This window comes from Arachis ipaensis, chromosome B9 (genome assembly GCF_059453495.1).
Source record: "Arachis ipaensis isolate K30076 ecotype BB chromosome B9, ASM5945349v1, whole genome shotgun sequence".
Classification (NCBI taxonomy): domain Eukaryota; kingdom Viridiplantae; phylum Streptophyta; class Magnoliopsida; order Fabales; family Fabaceae; genus Arachis; species Arachis ipaensis.
The window spans coordinates 152,338,319-152,354,406 of NC_142444.1; the positions used below are offsets into that span (position 1 = coordinate 152,338,319).

Below are 16,088 nucleotides of genomic sequence, written 5' to 3' on the forward strand. Positions count from 1 at the left end.
TTTTTAAATTTGGCCCTAAGATATCTAGATTTTTTTTTTGTTTCCATCATCATCACTACCACATATAGGCAAGGTAGTGAACTCAGGTAATTGAGAATGATAATTCGTTGAATTATAAGACGAAATATAAATATGACTCATAAAATATAAAAATTTAGAAAATTTTGATAGCAAAAACTAATTTCATTAATAATAAAATAAATCTCAAATAAACTAAATTATCCATAGGACTATAACTAATATATACCATAACAAGTCAAAAATCACAATTTAACACAAATTCACAACTCACAAATTTATACAACACTAAAATAAATTTAAATAGCTAGCAAATAAACTAACCAAACTACTAGAATGAACAACTAATTAACTAAAATCTAAACAAATCATTTAATAATCATTATATTCTTCATCAGTCATAAAATCTTCACAAGTTTCACAAGCTTCTGCATTACCATCTTCATTATCAGGAGTAGGAGAAAGAGGTTCTTAGAGAAAATTTTCAAACTCATCATCATCAAGATAAGAAATTGCCAAAAAATTCTTAGAGACACCAACAGCTCTATTACCACTTGCTCAATCATTTAAATCAGGATCTGGAATTAGAGCACATCTAAATCTTCTTCTTCTCTGTCTTCATCAGCAACAATCCACTCTTCATCAGAGTCCAACTCATCAAGACTATAATCATAATCAAGACTTCTAGTTTATTTTTTCTTTGCCAATCTTGATGAGTTTGTCATCACAAACACAATATTATCCATGATTTTAGCCTTCAAATAGTTCTTCTTTTTTGTGTGAACCTTTCAAAAGTATATAAAAAGTATTAGTCAAACAATAAGATAAAATTGAAGAATTAACAACCAAATTTATAGAAGTAAAATACAAATTATATTTGATTACTAACCATCTAAAAAGTGCTCAATTGCGTTCACATCCGAATGAGCTACATGTCATTTTCAAGACACGAATTGCAAATTATTGGAGCTCTGGATGCTGATCTCCATAAGAATCCCATCATTGAGCTGGAGTTTTAGTAGAAATTACATTCTGAGCTACTTTACTACCAAAAAATTCTTTTCGAATCTTAAAATCTTCAGATTGAACATTCATCTTAGTGATTAGATCTGTAGTTTTTATCGTTCTTTCTATACAAATATAAAACTGTTTCTTAAGCTCATAAGCAATTTTAAAACCAAAGCTATAACGAATTTGAGGATTCAAATAATAACCTGCAGCATGCAATGGCCTATGAAGTTTGTTGTCCTATCTTGCATCAATAATATTCTAAATAGGTATATAACTAAAACATAGAAATATTAATAAATTAATTACAAAATAAAAATATTTTCATGCAATAAAAAAAATAGTTAGGCAATTTATCTTATCTCAACTCCTTAAAATGCATCTCGTATTTTTTTCTTTGCACTTTTTATTTCTTCATAAATAAACCCTATTGCTGACTTTTCTTTTGAATCCACCATACGAAACACATGAAGCTAAGAAGAGGGTAGGCAGCCCTCAAGTAAATTACCACTTCTTTCCAAAATATTTTATCCAACACCACACTTGCAATTATCTTTCCATCTTTTGTCTTTGCAAATTTACTAGAAGTCCATTGGTCAGAAAAAAACATTCTTATTAAAGAACCTTTGTTGTCATTGAGACATCCCAAAGTAAGGTAAGAAGTTGCAAAACAATCATACCCGGCCTCACCAAATTTTTTTCCTTGGAGTGGATTTGAAGTAGTACAATAAGAGCAGTTCTAGCATATAGCATATATGTAAGTAGTAATTTTTCTACTTTTATAAATTGTGTCATTGTGAAGTATTACTTTTTTTTTTCAAGTCTTTAACATTAAATCAATGTAATATGCTGTGCAAGGCATCCAAAACAACTTATTTCTCTTTTTCGTTAGCATTTCTCCTACAACTTTGTAGTTTTGTCGCATTGTCAGTGACAACTTAGATGACATTTTCTTCACCAACCTCTTCAACTACATCATCTATCATTTTAAAAATTTTGTCAGTTGTCTTAGTAATATGGGAGGCATCAATAAATTTCAAAAAAATAATCTCTTTAGGACTATTAACCAAAAAATTTAGGATAGTCCGTCTTCTCTTATTTGTCCAACCATCAGTCATTATTGTGTAGCCAACCTGCTTCTAATATGCTCTATGTTTCTCTAGTAATTGTTGAACAAGTTCCACGTGTTTCTTTAAAAGAGGCACCCTTAATTCATGGTAGGATGGTGACTTGAATCATTGTCTATATCTTATAGAGCTTTCTCAATCATTCTACTACATTCCTCGCTCCTTAATACATTAAAGGAGATAACATTGTTGTAGAAAAAAGCAATAATCTTTAAACATACTTCCTCTCTCAAATTCTTCTTAAATATATTGTTGATTGTTGTTTGAGTACTAATGCATATCTTCTTGAATATATTGCCATCTAATTCCTTTTTCTTTCCTTTTTCATCCGTAGTGTCACCTTCTTTAGTAGCTTCACCTAGACTTGCCTCACCCATTCTTATTTTCTTCATCAAATTCATTTGCAATCCACGTACAACATCCTACATTTGCTTCTTAACTTCATCACTAACAATTGTACAAGTCCCAATATCTTTTTAAGTTCCTGCTAAGTGGTGTTTCAATCTATAAACTCTTCCTAAAAAAATTTTATGACAGTATTTACATTGTATCTTCTTTTCTTCTCCAACAAATATCCTGTGCTCCCATCCTACATCAGTTATACTTTCAAGAGCATTCTTAGCAACTTTTTTTTACTAGCAATTCTAGCTGTACTTCCTGACTAAGAAGTTGGAATGTTAGTCGGATTCTCACTTGCATTAACTTGACTTGATACCATTTTTGTTAAAAAAAAATTAAAACAATAAATATTCAACAAATCAGTTCAATATCAGAACAAAAATTCAACAGTTTAACAAAAATTATTAAATTGTGTTCAATACTAATTACGACCATCCAAGTTCAACAATAAAAGTTCAACAATCCAATTTGAACAAAAAATACTAGCATAACAAAAATTCAAAAATTATATTCAATGCTACAACAACAATTCAACCATTCAGTTAAAAGAAATTCAACAAAAAAAAATTAATAAAGCATTTTAAGTAATTCAAAACAAAATAGAATAAAGCAAATTTAAGCTACTAAAATAACTAAAGCACTATTTAAGTCACAACATCATATCAAAACCAAATAAACCTTGTCACGTAAAGTTTCAAGTATAAGCGGATAAAAATATAGAGTGCTCTCACATCTCGTGGCTTACAAAATTTTAATGCGCCTAAACAGCTACTGTCTCAATACATTTTGTGTTAAACATCATTGGGCATAATAAATTAAGATAAGACATGATGCTCAAAGATTAAATATGTATAAACATAGAAGGAAAAGATAAAACAAAAATTCACAACAATCAACATCTAAAATAATAATTCAAAATAATAGTAATTTTTGTCAAAATAAAAATAATAATAATTGTTAACAGTAGGTGACAAAGGCAAAAGGAATGGAGAGACTTTGAATCCTGTCAATGCTCTTGCTTGCAGTAGATAGTAGAAATCTTTACTTCAAAGTTTGATCAATTAGACTTTTCAATTGAAAAGATTCATTAAGTAGTAGATTGAACATATTTAATTTCAATTGAAGTTTGATCAATAAGTTTGAACTTACATTTTATATATTTCGTCTTGCTATAGCTTATGTGTAGATTATACACTTCTAAAACTTTTCTCCATAAATCCAACTTCTTATTTAGGTATTCCATTGACTTTTTCATAAGGACGATATTATTAGCAAAAAGCATGCACCATGGCACAGACTCTTGGATATATTCTGAGTACTTCCAAGACTAATGTGAAAAGGTATGCATTTAGGGATGAACCGTGGTGTAATCTTATACTAATAGAAAATTCCTCTGTCACACCACTTTGAATCTTTAAACTAGTTGTAGCCCTATCATACATGTCTTTAATTGCACGAATATATATGATCCTTATTTTCTTCCTTTCCAAAACCTTTCATAAGACCTTCCTTAGTACTCTATCGTACACTTTCTTCAAATTAATAAACACCAAATGTAGATCTCTTTTATTACTATGATACCTCTCCATCATCCTTTTTAACAGGTATGTACCTTCAGTAGTGGATCTGTCTGACATAAAATCAAATTGGTTCTCTATTACTTGTGTCTCTTGTCTCAACCTCCGTTCTGTCACTCTTTCTCATAACTTCATGGTATGGCTCATGATCCCTCTATAATTTCTACAACTCTGTATATCCCCTTTATTCTTGTAGATAGGTACCAATGTGCTCTTTCTCCACTTATCTAGCATCTTTTTTTATCTTAAAATCTCATTAAAAAGCTTGGTTAACCAACTGATGCCTTTTTCTCCAAGGCCCTTCCAAACTTCAATCGGAATATTATCGAGCCCTACTGCTCTATCATTTTTCATCTGCTTTAGAGACTTTTTTACCTTGAAGTCTCGAATCATTCGATAGTAGTTAAAGTTTTGATCTTCTTCCCTCGTTCATAACCAACCAAAGCTCAAAAGAGTCTTCTATCTTTCATTAAATAATTCGTAGAATTAGCTCTTCCACATTTCATTGATATTCTCGTCTTGAGCTAAAACTTTTCCGTCTTTATCCTTTATGCACTTAACCTGATCCAAGTTTTTTATTCTTTTTTCACGGCTCTTTGTGATTCTATATATACTTTTTTCTCCTTTCTTCGTGCCTAAAGACTGGTAGAGACCCTCATATACTCTTGTTCTTGCTTCACTTACAGCCACTTTTGTATCTTTCTTAGCCGCCTTATATTTTTTTCAATTATTTGCATTGTGGCACAAAAACCATTCTTTAAAACAGTCCCTTTTTTCCTTTATCTTTTCTTGTACACTTGCATTCCACCACCAAGACTCCTTGTCTCTTGGTTCTATCCCTCTAGATTCACCAAAATTTTCTTTTGCTGTTCTTCTAATAACTTATGTCATCTCCCTCTACATCTCCTCTGCGCTTCCATCCCCTTCCCACTTTGCCTCTTCTCCTACCTGTCTTAGGAAATTTCTTTGTTCCTCGTCTTTTATCCGCCACCACCTCGTCCTTAAGTTCTTCGTATGATGTCTTTTCCTTAACTTTTTCTCAATGCGAAAATCCATGACGAGCATCCTATGTTGTGTTGTTAAACTTTCTCCCGGAATAATTTTACAATTAATGCAAAATTTCTGGTCGACTTTCCTCAACAAGAAGAAGTCGATTTGAGAGCTTGTCATGTCGCTCATATTGGTTATAAGATGTTCGTCTCTCTTTTTAAAATATGTATTTGCGATGAGAAGGTTAAAGGTTGAGAAAAAGTCCAAAATAGTTTTATTCTCGGTATTGACCACCTCGAAACTATGGCTTCCGTGAATACTTCCATAGCCAATCACTTCTCTTGGCCATTTAAATCTCATCCTAAGAAAATCTTATCTTCTGAAGGTATGTCTTGGACCAAACTCTCTAGATCCTCCCAAAACTTTATCTTGTGTTGCTCGTTCGAACTCACTTGTGATGCATAGACGCTAATCACATGAAACAATACATCCTTCCACTACAAGTTTAATAGAGTTGATCCGATCACCCACCCTCTTGACATCCACTACGTCCTTCTTCCACTACTTATCCACGATAATACCTACCATATTCCTATTATTCACCTTTCCTCCTGTATACCAAAGTTTGAACCTGGAGGTATCCAACTCCCTAACTGTCGCGCCGACCTGTTTTGTTTCTTGTAGGCACATGACGTTAATCTTCCTCCTTGTCATGGTATCCACTACCTCCATGGATTTTTCTATTAGAGTGCTTATATTCCATGTCCCAAATCTCTACCTTCTGTCGCTCCGACCTTTACCTTTACCTTTTTCTTTGTGAACTAGTTTATTTACACTCATTCGTTCACGAAAATGCGGGAACCCTTACTCATTTAACACTACACCCGGACACCAATGCAGCGGGCTCTGACACATTTGACACTGTACGCGAGCCATACAGCGCGTTGCTTCTGGGCAACGACCTAGCTTTAGCGCAATAACGTCTTTGATCCATGTCATGAAGATTCGGCTAAGTTTTTATGTTGGCTGTCAAAGGCTTAAAACAACCCTCTTCCTTTATCAGAGTTTAGAACCAACTATGTACTGCAGGTGTAGCATAGGCAAAGTTATTTAAGGTAAGTTAAATAATTAAAAAAATTAACTTAGTTAATTATCTAGTATTATTCATATTTTTTATGTACTATCAATATTATATGACAAATACTATACAGTAAAAATTTATATACAATTATCTTCATATGAAGTTAATAGTTAAAGACAATTAATTTATTAAATATACTTGATTAATTTATCATTTAATAGTCTTTAAAGAAAAACTATTACCACAATATATATCCATTTTATATCGATATTTAAATTTGGCTCTTCAATTTATACTATATGTCCAATAATTGAATTGAATTGTGCAATGCACATGTACAATGCATGGCACCAACATCACTAGCAATGCATTGAGGCTTTCTGAGTCCATCACGGAACCAAATGACTCTGTTTTGCAGAAACTCAGACACAAAAGAATCCAACATTGGAAGAGTAACATGTTGCATGACAACAACATGCGCGATGTTTCCATTGCAAGCCAAACTCCACCTACTCACAAATTCATCATCCAGAGGCCTCTCAAACACAACCGTACAACTGAACTCGTTCAGCATTGCACCAATTCCAGCACTGCCAAGTTGGTCCCTTAAGTAACGTGCATTCATTATGCACCTTTCAACTTCCTTCTTAATTCCAATTATACCCTTCTTCTGCAGACTGTACCAAAGGAAGATCGGAGCATGCCCGCTACGGCTTCCTGTGACTGTGGCATCCCTTGATGCAATCACTTCAACCACGTCTCTTGATAGCGCCTTCATGTGTTCCAAACGTGTTATTACAACTCCACATGGAATTGGGCATCCTAGGAACTTGTGCCCAGATATCGTTATGCTTCCAATTGCTTTCTTGAAACTTATCTTTGATGCCTGCACCATCCACTACCATCGTTATTTTCTTTCAAAATAATATATAGTAATCAAATCAAGGAAAACTTTCTATTTACTTACTGCTTCTTTGAGAAAAGGGAGCATGATCCCAAATAGAGCTCCATCACAGTGAATATAGAATCGATCACGACTGAAACCAGTTTCGTGAAGTGTTTTTATTACAAGATCAATGTCATCAACAGCTCCTTTCATTGTTGTCCCTGCAATAGTTTATATATGTTAATTATGGATATCCAGTAAGTAGTGTAGAAAAGAAGAGGAAAATAAAGAAAGAATACCTATATTAAGATTGATAATGGCGGGTTTGTGTTTGTTAGCAAGTAGCAAAGCCTTGAGATCATGGCAATCAATCTCACCGGAAATCAAACTTGCAACCTTGATACATTGCATTCTGTACATTCTTGCTATCTTAAATACAGAATAATGGGAATCTTGTGAGGCATAAAGAATCCCATCCGGAAATTGTTCTCTCCTATGATAATCAATAATAATGTTTAGTGTGTTAATTAAGTAGTAATAATAATTAAAGAGAGAAGGTTGGAGAGAGACCCAAGTAAGAGGCCGTGGAGATTGCCTTCAGTACCACCAGTGGTGACATATCCCCAATATTCATTCTTCTCTATGTCCCACAAGTTAGCGAACCAATCAAGCACACTCACCTCGAAACTTGTTGAATTCAGAGTGAAGCTGCTTCCATGAAACGGATCCCCTGCATTGTTAAGATGAAGATGAAGCAACGGAGCCAGAGCCTCGTAGTTGAATTCCTCATTCGTCGGGTACCCTGATACATAGATAAAAATTGTGTTAGTAAAAAACAATGAATTCTGCTAGCCTTGTAGTATTAATTATGATACATACCAAGAAAGCGTTGCTTGTGGGGTTGCAATGAGGCCAAGTAGTGGGTAATTACTTGACTCAAATGAGCTTGTGTGTGGCTGTCGCCATTGATAACAAGACTCATTTTGTTTAATGTATTATTATTATTATTATTGTTGCTGGTGTCGTTACTACTGACAAGCCTTGTTGTTGGCAATGGCAAGGCATGATATATGGAAGTCACGGCCGCGGTGGTGCTACTCTCCCCCACGGAATTCTCCATTATTATCCTTAATTTTTACCTGGGCTGTTCTAAGATGTTTATATTTCAGCCTCAATCGTGGAATGTAACCAATGTTTATATATACAAATAATGTTAAGAAATCTTCCCTTTCTAATTAAACATGTGAAATTAATGTCTAGCCCAACCCATTTACAACAAGGCAACTACTCCAATGAAGATGCTAAAAACATCTTTTTACGAAGATTCTTGTGTTAAAAGTGTACTTTGTTTGTTTAGTCACACTTTAAAAAAAATAATATTTTTGTAATACATCAAAATCAAACCATACATTTCATCATCTAATGGTAAAAAAGAAGCATCTTCATATGAAGACAATAATAAAATCTTCATGGTAGTATCCACCTTACAACAATGCTAGGACATCAAAAAGGTACCAACTAAAAATCAGCCAAATGCCTCCGGGTGAATCCAAAACCTCTCACGTAGATGGTGCTTATGCTAGGTATTAGAATGTTTCTTCTACTAAGTATCAGAATGTTTTTTTTATACTAAATGGATATACTTTTATATATTTTATAAATTTTTTTATATAAAACCATGCAGCATAACACCCAAAGGACTTCGAGTGTGAGGTGTGAAGAAACAGGCTTGATTCTGCGCTGTGATTCTAGGAGCAGTTTTGAAAAGATATTACTCAAAAGTTGATTTTAATTAAACAACAATTAATAACAAATATTGTAAATTAAAAAAAATTAAATTAATTAAAAATAAAATATAAATTAATGTGATTTTGTTTAGTTTTTGGCTGATAACTTCTTTTTTTTTTTCAAAGATAGTAGGTTATATTTCATTAATTATTGAAAAATGAAATACAAAGATGTCCAAAAGCAGGACAGCATAATGAAAAGTGGGGATTTCCCAAAAGCACTACACTGAAGGTATTCATCCAACGGTGCGTGGTCGAAAAACGAAAAAAAATCTTAAAGAAGAAAGAATGATAAATCAAATTGAATGCAACTAAGAGCTTGCCTCATGGAGATGACGACCTAAACTGGGAGTTCTTTGGATTTCACGGAGCAACTTGACAGAGCTTGCTAGAATGGCAGACGGCATTGAAGTAGAACCTTCAAAAATCAACTGGTTGCGAGCTTTCCAGCAGTTCCAGCAAATGATGGCAAGTAATTGAGGATTACGGTCAGCATTCTTCAACGGGTTAATCATCTCTGTTGATGCAATCCACCATGTCCAAAAGTCGTTAGGACTCTGAGGGGAAAGACAGTCACGAAGATAACTATGAGACCATACATCTTTAATTCTAGAGCAATCGATCAAACAATGAGTGACTGTTTCGGTTGCTTCATGACAGCAGGGGCATATTGGTGATATAGATGGGATGCGGTGATGAATCTGAACAAGCACCGGGAGCCGGCCATGGAGAGCTTTCCAGATAAATAGCTTAATTTTGTGAGGCAAGTTCAACTTCCATAGATCAATCCACGGCTTTTTCTGTTGCATATAATTAGGGCAAAGCTCCAGAGGCGGATGGTAAAATAAATAGCCAATTCTGTAACCTGAAGCTGTATCATATTATTTGGATTTGTTCAAATTCCATTGCAATTTGTCCCTACTCTGCTGAATTTTAACTGACAAAATCCTGTTTGTAACGTCTTGGGGAAATAATTCTTGAATAAGATTCTGATTCCAATTCCTATCTTCAGTAATTAGATCTTTAACTCTTGGAACCAACTCAGAGATAGCTTGTCTATTTGGCATGTCAGAAATCTTTAAAGGATACGGAGGAGGCAGCCAAGGATCCTCAAAGGTTCGGATATTCTCTCCAGTACCCACAGCCCAATTAAGACCTTTTTCAACAATCTTTCGGCCTTCCAGTATGCTCCTCCATCCCCAAGAAGGTAAGACTCTAATTTTTGCCGTTATAGCATTACCATTGCTAAAGTATTTACCTCTTAGGATTTTGGATAATAAGGAAGTAGGCTGTGTTACAAGTCACCAAAACTGTTTGCCTAAAAGCGCCAGATTTTGGATTCTGAGATCTTTAAATCCAAGGCCTCCTTCTTTTCGTGGGCAAGTCATAGTGTCCCAGCTAATCCAAGCCATCCGCCTTTCAAAACCTTTTTGTCCCCACCAGAACTGAGAAAGTAGAGAGTGAATTTCCGAGATTAAACCATCAGGCAACTTGAAGCAAGACAATGTATAAATAGGAATAGCTTCTCCCACTGCCTTAAGCAATACGTGTCTACCACCTGACGATAAAAGATTGCGCTTCCACCCTTGGATTCTTTTTCGAACCTTTTCTTTGATCATACTAAAAGAAGCCTTTTTCGATTTAGAGACTGTAGAAGGCAAACCAAGGTATTTATCCTGAGCCCAATATGATTAATATTCATAGAGTTAGCCAGTAGTGTACGAGTAGTGGAAGGAGTGTTGTGGCTAAAGAATACAGCAGATTTATTAAGATTTACCCTCTGGCCACTGATGCTTTCATAAGAATTCAATAAATGCAGGATATTTGAACATGCTTCAGGATTAGCCTTACAGAATAAGATGGAATCATCAGCAAAGAGGAGGTGGTTGACCTTGGGACATCGCCTATGTATCTGAAGACCCTGAATTAGTCTGTTTTGTTCTGCCTTGTGTAGCAAGAAGGAGAGACCTTCTGCACAGAAAAGAAAAAGATAGGGAGATAGAGGATCTCCTTGTCGGATACCTCTATTTTGTTTGAAGAAACCATAAGGTTGTCCTTCCACAATAACAGAATAAGAAACAGTTGTTACTAATTCTCGAATCCACATGATCCACCGGGAGTCAAAACCAAACTTCTCCAATATAAACCAAAGAAAGTGCCATTCCACCCTATCATATGCCTTACTCATATCTAGTTTTAGCGCCATTTCATTTTCGAGTCCCTTTTTTTTTTCTTCAAGTAATGCATACACTCGTGAGCAATTAGGATATTATCAGAGATTAATCTGCCTTTAATAAAAGCACTCTGCGTAGGGCTAATTAGTCTATTCATCATACCCCGAAGTCTATGTACAAATACTTTGGAGATAATCTTGTAAAAGACTGAAGATAGGCTTATTGGTCTTACCTGAGTCATATCTTTAGCATCAGAAATATTGGGAATAAGACAGATCTGAGTGTGATTAAAACCCTTCAAAATTCTGCCCCCTGAAAAGAAGCTCTTAACTGCTCGAAACACATCACCACTAAGTATGTTCCAGAAGCTTTGAAAAAATTTTGCTGTCATACCATCATCTCCTGGAGCACTTTGGGGATGAATGCTAAATGTTGCACGTTTCACTTCCTCCATAGTCACAGGTCTTTGAAGCCTACGGTTCATGTGAGCTGTAACCTTAGGTTCAAAATCAGTAAACAGAGGTTCAGGGTTCTCATGACAAGTGGAGGAAAAGATGTCCTTGAAATAAGATTCAGCCACAGAAGCAATACCAGCATTTGAAGTAGCCACTTCACCGTCACTGCCAGTTAGTTGCCAAATTCTATTCCTTCGGGTTCGATTTCTAAATTTCTGATGGAAGAAAGTTGTATTCTGATCGCTAGATTTGAGCCATTTGACTCTAGACTTATCTTTCCAATAAGATTCCTCATTTTGCAATGCTTTTTCAAGTTTGTCCTATATTTCTGAAATGATGTCGCCTCCATGAATTCCTGCTAAACGAAGTTCCTCTAATACAGACTGTAGTAAATCAATCTCCACATTCAAATTAGATCTGTATTCTTGCTGCCATCTGACAATCTTATGTCGACAACGCTTTAGTTTTTGAGCTAGGATATACATGGCTGAACCATCAATCTGTTCGTGCCAAACCTCTCTAACAATCTGCCTTATTTCATCATTGGAACACCATCTTTCTTGGAATTTGAATCGGCGTTTAGATCTCTCAGTTCTTGGATTAGAGTCTAAGAGAAGAGGGGAGTGATCCGAGCCTGATTCTGACAGTCTAAGAACCGTTGCATTGGGATAGAGTTGCTGCCAATCAACTCCTACCAGGAATCGGTCCAGTCTTTCCTGTATCAACTCATCACCCCTCTGTCTATTCGACCAAGTGAATGGTCTTCCGACCATACCAATATCACTCAGAGAATTATCATCAATAAAACTGTTAAAGGTTTCGATAGAAGAAGGAGATTTAGCACCCCCACCTGCTTTCTCCAATTGACTAGAAATGGCATTAAAATCACCCATTAACACAACCTTACCATCAAACTGTTGCGTGACTGAAGTTAATTCAGCAAACTGAGCCATTCTATGTTGATCATTTGAACTGAGATAGACACCTAGAACACCATAGGGATCATTAGAACCAGCTGTCAGAACTGATGCTGCAATGAAGAATCTACCATGCTGCAAAATCTGAACAGTGCAACCATCCCTCCATGCCATTGCCAAACCCCCTGATAATCCATCCGGATCCACAATAAACCATTCCTTGAAACCACAAGATCTTAATTTTCCTTCAACTTGTCGAGATTGATTTTTTGTTTCACAGATAAAACCAACCTCGGGGGAGTAGGATTTGCAAATCCCTTTAAGATTGTGGATTGTCAGGGGTCTCCCCAAACCCCGACAATTCCACGAGAGCAGTTTCATATTTCTTTGGGTGCCACTTGAAGGCTGGCACCCTCCACCGTCATAGCATCAGAGACAATATCATTGAGACAAATTTTCTTTGAAATTTCTTCAGTACCATTACCTCCACTCCTCCGTTTGAAACCTATCACAGACTTTCTGGCAAGTTGTTTCAGGTTTGGCTTTTTCTTCTCCTTTTTAAGCTTGGATATGACGTTGTTATTGTGTTGGACATTATTCATGGGATAAGATATCTCCAATAAAGCATTAGAAGAAGAATTAGTATCAGTAGCCGTACCTGTGTTTTCTGATTCACCCTCATTTTCTTCTCTAGAACCCGAATTGGCAGCAATTTTTTCATTATTTTGTTTTTTCTGATCATCTTGCACACTCATTTTTGAGAAACTATCAAAAAGCCAAGCAGGTGGAGATTTTTTCTTCGGTTGAGCTGGAATAGAACCATCCCGAGGTTGGTTAGGATTGAAGGAAGCTCTCTTTTCAGTTAAACGCCTACCGACTTGATCTGCCTTAAGCCATTCACCAACTTTATCTTCCTTGATATTGTTTTGGGTAGAATCATTAATAAAACATTGGCAGTTCTTAGATTCTTGCCCCAATTTTGCACAATAAGTACAGAACACACCTATACGTTCATAGCGTACTCCAATTTCCAGCATTTTCTGATTAGGATCAAGCAGTTTCAGTGTATTCCTCACTCTTTTATCACCGTTCAGTTCCACTTTAGCCTTCACTATGCGTGTATCTTTGCCTCTAACTTCAAATAGAGCAACATCTTCAATTTGACCAAGTCTCCCACCCAATTTTCGTCCAACCTCAAGTGTTTTGTATTGTTCAGGCAATCCCCAAATCCATCTGCGAACATGAATGACAAAACTCTTGAATAACCAAGGTGAACCTCTCTCAATTCGAGTCACATCAGAGTCATTCTCAAAGAAAAATTGAAACTGGTTCTTGGATTTTTCGACTACTCTGAATCCTTCTGGTTTATTCCATATTGCATAGAGAGCTCCTTCCATGGTACCTACGGAAAAGATCCGATCTGAGAAAATTCTTCCAGATAGGCTCCGTGTACAGGCTTGAATTCCTTCAGAAACATCTTCATAAGCTAAAACGATCAAGTCATCCTCCTGATCACTATCAATTATATGAGGGTTTTGTGTCTCTGATTTGTTGCTCATGGTGTAGAGAAAAACAGAATTGGTATTTAATGATTTCAGAGAGAAATAAGATATATGGAATGGGTGAATTAGAAAACGAAATAAATTAAAAGAGGAATGAATTGGGAGAGAAAACGAAAATTAGGGAACTAAGTGGAAAAGAAATTAAGAGAAGAAAGTAGAAGAAGATAGAAAAGACTTTGACGAAGAAAAGACAAAGAAAGGTGTAACCATGGAGGCAGCGCAATGAAACCCTAGCAGAGCGTGAACGAACTCATGGGGCGCTGGATGAGGAGTACGTACTCCCGACTGATAACTTCTTAGTTCCATATACTTTTCCATATACATATTACCTTGAACAATATAATTTTAGACTATTGTCTTTTTACCTAACATTACCGTTTTATTTATTTTTCTTCCTTGTCTACCCCGAAAACGAATCAATTGTAATAAACCTACAATACAATATATATGTTAGCCACACAAGTCATACACGCAATCTATTAAGGTGAATAATTAACTATCAACTTCACAAAAAAAAATTTACTGTATATAAGTTTTTTTTGTGTGTATGAATTTTTTTTAATAAATGAAATAATTTTCACTTTTTATTAAAATTATATTCATTCACTATAATATTATTGTTTTTTTATTTACAAAATAAAAAAATATTTGTCTTTTTATAAAAAGTACATTTAAAATCTTTACCAAATCCAGCATTAGTCCAACTTACTTTCTTCAAGCTTTTATTTTAAAAACTCGTGTATAATTATCATATAATTAAACAAGATTGGTTAATACAAAAATACTATTTATATACTAAAATCAATTATTATATATTTCTATATATATATATATATAATTTAATTTATTTTTAATATATATTTTATATTTTAATATGTATTATATATTAGTAATTAATTTTAATAATTAATTTTAGTGTACACCTAATATAATGATCATTAATATTATGTTGTAACCTAAATGGACCGGGCTGATGCATTAATATTTGGCAACGCTTGTACTCTAATAGTCAATCGTAATACATATAGTTAGTTAATTTTCTCTCTGTTTGATTTGGAACCATCCATCCATGCTTTCCAAAATTGAGTTTCATGACGCTCCAACGCTTGTACTTAATTTTATTCTTGACTTGCATTGCAGAATTATGGTATGACTTGGTGATCCGTCCCTTGCCCTGAATCCAGGCTTCACCCATCATAATCACGTTTCTTTGATGCTGCCTAGCTAATCCGCTGCATTTGGCTTATAATGAATCAAATTAGGCAGTTTGAAGCTACTCAAGTCCGTTTAAAATCGATTCGTCAGCAGATTGATAAATTGAATTTATGAGATTTTAAATTAAAGTTTCATTAATTTGTAAACTGATTTGATTTTATATAAAGTTAACTATAACTATATATTACTTATTAGGGATAAGTATTGTTTTGGTCCCTAACGTTGAGGGTTAGAATCAAAACCGTCCTGATGTAATTTTTGATTTAGAATCATCTTTAATGTTACATTTTATTTTAAAATTGTCTTTCTAATAAATTTTTTTTATAAATGACAAAACTACTCTTTTTATAAATAGTTTTTTTAAATAAAAAATATATAAAATTAAAAAAAAAGAGAAAAGACACGAGGGAGAAAGGGAAAAGGACTAGGGGTAGGAAGGAAAAGGGGAAAGGGAGAGGGGGAAGGGGAAGGGGGGAGGGGGACGGCGCCGACGAAACTTGGAGCTGCTGTCGCCGTCGCTGTCGCGAGCTAGGGAGAGAGTCTCGACTTCTGCATCGCTTCTCCTCACCGCCGCATTCTCGCCACTGCTTCTCGCCGCCTCGCTGCTGCTCCTCGCTGCCTCGCCGCTGCTCCTCGCCACCTTGCCGCTTCTGCTTCTTGCTTCGATCTCTGTTTCTGCTTTGTCTTCTGTTTTTTCTGGGTCTGCTTGAGTGCTTCTGCTTCTGCATCTTCTGCTTCGTCTTCTACTTTCTGCTTCTGCTTGAGTGCTTCTGCTTCTGCATCTTCTGCGTCGTCTTCTACTTTCTGTTTCTGCTTCTGTATCTTCTGGGTCTGCTTCTGTTTCTACTTCTAATATGATTTTAATTTGTTATTTTTCGATTTTATCATTATT

The 16,088-nt window shown here is 35.1% G+C and overlaps 1 protein-coding gene and 1 pseudogene across 1 annotated transcript; both read right to left on the reverse strand.

Annotated features, from left to right (window-relative positions):
* Window positions 1–1,397: 1,397 nt before the first annotated feature.
* Window positions 1,398–2,871, reverse strand: LOC148546822 (uncharacterized; annotated as a pseudogene).
* A 3,586-nt stretch (window positions 2,872–6,457) lies between these two features.
* Window positions 6,458–8,259, reverse strand: LOC107616795 (serine decarboxylase). Its single transcript, XM_016318715.3, has 5 exons — window positions 7,966–8,259; window positions 7,657–7,888; window positions 7,386–7,579; window positions 7,168–7,307; window positions 6,458–7,086 (listed from the first exon to the last, which is right to left on the reverse strand). Exons 1-5 carry the CDS (start codon window positions 8,204–8,206, stop codon window positions 6,496–6,498), a joined length of 1,398 nt encoding a protein of 465 aa, XP_016174201.1. The 5' UTR covers window positions 8,207–8,259; the 3' UTR covers window positions 6,458–6,495.
* Window positions 8,260–16,088: the final 7,829 nt, after the last annotated feature.